General features: G+C 35.9%; 1 protein-coding gene across 1 annotated transcript in view; it reads right to left on the bottom strand.

Annotated features, from left to right (window-relative positions):
• The window catches only part of LOC109842800 (protein CUP-SHAPED COTYLEDON 3-like), a 2294-nt gene continuing 841 nt past the window's right edge, over window positions 5222–6674 (bottom strand). The window contains 3 exon segments of the mRNA XM_020411687.1: window positions 5222–5925; window positions 6655–6670; window positions 6672–6674. The exon segment at window positions 6672–6674 is cut by the window's right edge and continues 238 nt beyond it. Coding sequence (XP_020267276.1) covers window positions 5473–5925; window positions 6655–6670; window positions 6672–6674 — 472 coding nt within the window. The 3' untranslated portion in view covers window positions 5222–5472.

Genomic DNA, 6674 nt, shown 5'->3' on the forward strand with positions numbered 1-6674 from the left:
TAACTTTCCAGTAGAGAAGAACTCCTCAATAGCAAAAGTAAATTCATCACCAATAACAGACCATGCTGACTTGAAAAAAGATGCTCCATAACCATCTGGGCCTGGTGATTTATTATCAGCCATAAAGAGCACTACTCTCTTGATTTCTTCTTTAGATATAGGTACTACAAGATCCCTGATGTGATTTTCATTCAAACATGGACCATTTTTTATAATCCTAATGTTTGGAGCTATTGTTTGAACTGCAGTACCCATGAGGCCTCTGAAATAGTTGATGAGCTCATAAGCAATATCCTTACTTTCTATAATTCTTTCTCCCATGCTGTTACTGAGAACTAGTACTCTATTCTGATGCCTGTTTGCTTTGATTATTGAGTGAAAATAGCTTGTGCATCTATCCCCCTTGATACTCCATTGAATTCTTGCTTTTTGCTGATAGAAAGATAGTTCACAATTCAAAAGCTTATTATAAGTAGACAAGCAACATTTTTCTTGGCATATAAGAGTAGAATTAAAAGGGTCCTCCTACAATTTTTTTTGAGTATCCTCTAGAGCATGATGAGCTCTTAAGACCTGTTCACTGATATTAGCATAATGCTTTCTATTGAGATCCTTCAAAGCACTCCTCAGAAGTTTGAGTTTAGAAATGACTGAATACATTTTGAAACCATCTACCTATGTTTGCCAAATTGAATTCACTGTAAGCAAGTATTTGTCATGAGTTGTCCACATTTTAAAGAACTTAAAAGGCTTTTTTCCTTTATCCTTCTCTTCATATACTGAGACCAAAGCAGGTGAGTGGTCTGAAAAGTTTGGAGATAAGAATTCAACATGACTAGAAATTTGCCTTTGAATCCATGCATCATTTACAAGGGCTCTATCCAACCTGCACCAGACCCTAGTATCTTGGTCTTGTTTATTACTCCAAGTAAAAAAATTACCCAAAGTTTTCAGATGTAAAAGCTAACAATCCTCTATAAAAGAACTAAAGTCTTTTGTGTCTGCATTAGTGAGTGTTACACCTCCAATTTTCTCTTCATCATTTATCATAGTATTGAAATCTCCACAAAGAAGCCATGGAGAAACACCTCCAATTTTCTCTTCATCATTTATCATAGTATTGAAATCTCCACAAAGAAGCCATGGAGAATTCCTAGCAGCTTGATGAATTTGAAGAAGCTCTGATAGTATTGAAATCTCCACAAAGAAGCCATGGAGAATTCCTAGCAGCTTGATGAATTTGAAGAAGCTCTGTCCATAAATTTCTCCTATAGCCCTGATGGTTGAAACCATATACAGAAGATATAATGCATTCTACCCTTCCATCCACAGACTTTATAGTACAAGTAATATGTTATAAAGAGATGTGCTCAATTTGGATATTAAGAATATCAGGATCCCATAGAAGTAAAATCCTAGCTTTGCCATTACTTGGTGCATTAGAAATCCATTTCCATTTACGAGCTATCTTTTTTGCTACTGCTGGTATGTTAGCCTCCTTAATTTTTGTTTCAAGTAAAGCAATGAAAGAAATATGATACTGAAAATATGTTGTTTAGTTAGATGCTGCTTAGGGGATTTATTTTGTCCCCTCACATTCCAAAATGAAAAATTCATTTCAATTTACCTTTACTCCCTCTATCCAATGTGGAGGGGTCCAGATCACATATCTTTGCTGTCAAAGGAGAGGAGGAGTTACTAGAGATGAGCCTGTTATTACTTTTTCCCTTTTGCATTTGTATCCATGAAGCCTCAGAATGTACTTCTTCTTTATTTTCAGTGTTTACTCCTGAAACATGCACAACATGCACAGGTTTTTTAGCCTGTGAACTATGCACAACATGCACAGGATTTTCCCCAATTGAAAATAAAGATAATCCTTCTCTCTATTTGTCCATCTTGTATCTGATTATCAATATATTCAGAACATTGCCCAGCTTTGTGTACATAGTGCACATTCTGAGTATTCACAGGAAAAAAATCCTTTTCTGGCTGCTGATTGACAGGGCTCAACTCAGATTGTTTTGATCCCTGAGAAAGTAAGATATGATCCTTTCCATGTACAGATTTCACATATTCAGGATTATGTATCACAGGATTATCAGAGCCTGAATTTGCCAATAGGCTAGCATTTAGACCAACCTGGACATTTTTTCTTGTTCCAGGAAAGTTTTTTGGAACCCATCTCTGAGTTCTGACCTGCCTTCTACAAAACTTAGTATCATGCCCCAATTGTTTACAAAAATCACACCATTTAGGCTTCCATTCATAGTGCACTATTTGATTAATCATCTTGCCATTTGGTCTTTGTATAGAAATATGATCTGACAACATAGAAGGCATTTTCACTTCAACAAGCACCCTAGCATATGATAGCCTCTGTCTATTGGCAGTGAGCTTATCTGTGGCAATTGGCTTGCCAATAACACTTGATGTCTTACTCAAACATTTAGCATTCCACAAATTCAACCTTAAGCCTGGCAATTGAATCCGTAGTGGATAGGTATTTTCAAAACTCTTTTCAATTTCTTCTTCAATAGTCCAGTATTTCAGTAAAATAGGTCTTGATCCAAAAAACCAAGGGCCATTTTCAATAATATCATTCATTTCTTCTTTAGTATTAAATCTGAATAGGAAAAGCCCTGATTTAAGAAGTAGAATTTCTGGATTAGCCAGTGGAGACCAAGCTTTCTTGATAAAAATTTCCATATCTTTGAATTTGGCATTAATTCCTAAAACCTGACCAATGAGAGATAATTTCCATATAGATTCTCCTTTCCATTCCTCTTCTTCAAAAATCACAGAATCTTTAGAATTTGGGGGAATAAAATCCAAAGCCATGCCATTACCTACCTTTCTATTATCAGTAAAGAAACTGATCCAGCTCTTTTTCTCATTTTTAACAGGATCCAGAGACTGCTCAGATTGTGAAGAATTTAAAGGAGGGAATTCATCATTTTCTTTAGTACTATTGCCAACAACATACTTATTGTCCTTATCAGCATTCCTCAAACCAGTCAAATCCACAGCAGAATTCAAAATATCAGAGTCAATTTTTTTCATTCAAAGAACATGGATTTAAAGAATCCAGCTCCAAGACTTCATCATCAGCACAAGATCTACTCATTTTCTCTGAAGATCTAGAAGCAAGTATTGACTTACAAGGCTGACGAGGTTGGATACCAAGCCTCTGAGTAGATTCCTGTGATTTAGACATCTCCTCCATAGACTTCATCGTTCTTTCACCTCTTCCTGAATCAAGATCTTCATCAGGAACAGAATTTAGCAGATCCGCCATTAGAATCTTCTTTTTCTCTCCTCTAGGTCCCGTTGACCCCATCAGTTCCGATTCCAATGAGAAGTCTCCATCATCAGCAAAATCAGAGACGTCAAGATTCATAGGAGAAATCAAACTTGAATTTGAAGCTCTCAAACTGATTTCCAAGATTTTTCCCTATTTTTCTTCTTGTTTTTTGCCATCTCAAATCTAGGTGGGGGCGTATTTTAGCAGAGAAAGTCGCCTGCTAACCTACGCCAAGAAAACCGCCCATAAATTTCATTAATTTTTGGATAATCAATCAACTTGTTGTTGTGATGTTGTCTGGTTAACCAAAATGTTAAATCTGGGTTAAATGCATAACAAAAGCTTTTAAGGATATCATGTGTGTAATTTTTTGAATATTCTTACGACGAGTGATTGTGAGTGGTGCTTCTCCTTGAACATCTACGTTCTATGAATCCTTCGTTTCTCTCCCGTGCTTTAAATTAACTAGAGGAACTAATCTGAAACCATTTAAAAGATTTGGTAGTTTAATATAAAAAAATACTTCATTTAACTATCAAATATAAACAATCTAAGGATCTAACATAAAACCTCGTTGTCTTTATTATTATTATTATTTTACCCGCACATTCGTCTGCTGGATGGACCTTAATTTTGTGACAGGGAAAAGAGGAAAGTTGTTCTTCTTTGATCTGGGCTTGGATATGATTAACATTAGCCCAAGTTTAAGATAAATAATTTGAATCCGGCTCATGCAATAAAAGAGGTACAACTCCAAGGCTTGATAGGGAACTAGCAAAATATTGAATATTATTATAGTTACTTCAATAATAGAAAATTTTTAATGCAATATTAGAAGAAACATTTTCCTAATGCAATATGAGAAGGGTCTATATCACATATTGAATCAGATCATGATTGCAAGTTTTGTCATTTACAAATTAATTCTTAAGAGTGTCAACTCTTAAACTAATTTTATGCAATTAATTAATAGGTAAGATTCAAATTTTTAGACTTTCACTGATTTACCCTCATCTCTCTCTCTCTCTCTCTCTCTCTCTCTCTCTCTCTCTCTCTCTCTCTCTCCTCTCTCTCTCTCTCTCTTCTCACCTCTCTCTCTCTCTCTCTCTCTCTCTCTCTCTCTCTCTCTCTCTCTCTCTCTCATATGAGTTTAATATAAATTTCCAGTACATATATACAAGTTATGAATATTGGGTATATGGCAAAAAGCAATGGAAGAGCAAGAGTTTGATTTTATGTTTGTAATTGTTAGCTATTATGGAAAAATAGGAATGAAGTCAAACATCAAGAGAGGAGAAGAGAGTCACTGGACTTGATTTTTGGAGCAAGTAATTATCAAAATATGTTTCTTTACTGTTCAGACATTGTTCATCACATAGTTGACACTTAAGACAGAGTCTTGGATGTGATTTGTACAGAGGGCTCGTATTAGAGGGTCTTTTTCTCCTCATTACACATTCAAAGAACAAGATGAGAAGTATACACTTTGATGCAGCAAAAAAAAAGGTCATAAGCTTGCACTGTGAATTATTAATTAATTAATTTAAGACTATAGGACAAATACTCCTCCCAGAGAGATAAGACGAGCCCTCATCACCTCCATCAATCCAAGCACAGCCCCAAACCCCATTAACGTACACCAAGTCACGTCAATCTCTTCACTTCGCGATATAAACATAGGGGGCGCGCTATAGCAGCTCCCCAGGACCCACGTCACTCTCTATTATGCTGTTCATGCATGCAATCTCGCCACCTCATATCAAATCAAATCACCATGCAAATAAAAGATGACGCAAACCCCCTTTGTCTTATCAAAATCCCATTTAATTTACCCTGATTTGACCCCATCACATCAAAAACAAATTATAAAAGGCCAAAATCGATGCATAAGTAAACACAAAAGCCAAATCGGTTCGATTCCCAAATATAAATACTATATAATTAATAATGCTACATGTCAACCCTAGCCAATATTGTTTCAGTGATCTCACGCAATCTCATAACTACTGCTGAGACCTTTAACGCATGACACAAAGTACAAAAAACTTCCAAATATACACAAAGATGCCTCATTCTACAGCCTAATTAATTAATTAATAATGCTATGGTTATTAATTTCACGCATGGATAAATACATATCATGTGACACGATCATCATCGTCGTCGTATCAAGGAGCCGAGGGTCCAAATTCTGCCACGGCTGTTGCTGAAGTGGGGCCCAGCAGAGAGCAGAGGTGGGACTCCTGAACAGAAGGCAGCAGCTCGCTACCAAAGGCCAGTTCATAGATTCCAGGGTTTTGTTGGAGGTACACATCAAGCCAGTTGGAGAGAGCTTCTTGATCTAGTAGCTGTAGGTTTTGTGGTGGTTCCCAAAAGAGGGGGTTAGGGTTAGGGCTAGGGTTAAGAAAGGGGTTGTCGTTTTGGAGGAGGGACTGGATTGGGCTTAAGCTCATGTCTAGGGTTTGGAGGTCTTGGAGCGGGGGAGGAGGATTGAAGGTGTGATGATCCTTTTGAGTTGGAGAGTCAAAGCAGTATTGGTTCTTGATGATCTTGTCAGCTGCAGCTGCTGCTGATATTGATGATGATGATTTGTTGAATATCCTGCAGATAACCCATTCTTCCTGCAAATAATGAGTTCATGTGAAGAAAGGGACTTTGCATTAGTTGCTTGAATAGGGATGGACTCTTTCACGAGGCAAGAGATAGTGTTGTTCTTTTATGTCAAAGTAGAAATAGGCAGTGATGGTCATTAAATAAGGGAAAGAAATGTAAATGGATGCTCAAATTGAAGTGTACGCTTTACATAAAGGAGAAATCTGCAAGAGCTGAAAACATGTATATATATTAGTCATTTATTTAGTTCGTATACATGAGTTATAGCATATGGCATTTTGGCCAATATATAATGGTCAAAACCTCATATCCCTTTAAAATCAATAATAAACAATTAGGATACTAGCATATATAGTTAAATTCCTCCATATGTTAAAAGACTATTAATGGCTTTGAATCTGGCCTGTTTAGTGATTACTTAGTGCTAAATAGGCCATTTACTTAATCACAACTCTTTTAGTATTTAATGGTTATGATTTAATTTCAAATATACCTAAAATCACATATCTACATACTGTACTTACACTTTTACTCAAGCAAATCATATCTAATTGTTCTTTAAATTATAAGGAACAACTAAAAATAAAATAACAATCCAATAGTAGTACATAAATTAAAGGCTAATCTCTAAGATCATAATATGGTGTAGAAAGTTTCGATAAGGAAAAAAATGTAGTTATTAGTAAGCATAAATTTCTATTAATTATTATGGATAAGAAGCTTGTTTATTTAATTACCTTGCAACTATGGCGGCAAG

The sequence above is a fragment of the Asparagus officinalis genome, chromosome 5, assembly GCF_001876935.1.
Source record: "Asparagus officinalis chromosome 5, Aspof.V1, whole genome shotgun sequence".
In the NCBI taxonomy this organism is placed as follows: domain Eukaryota; kingdom Viridiplantae; phylum Streptophyta; class Magnoliopsida; order Asparagales; family Asparagaceae; genus Asparagus; species Asparagus officinalis.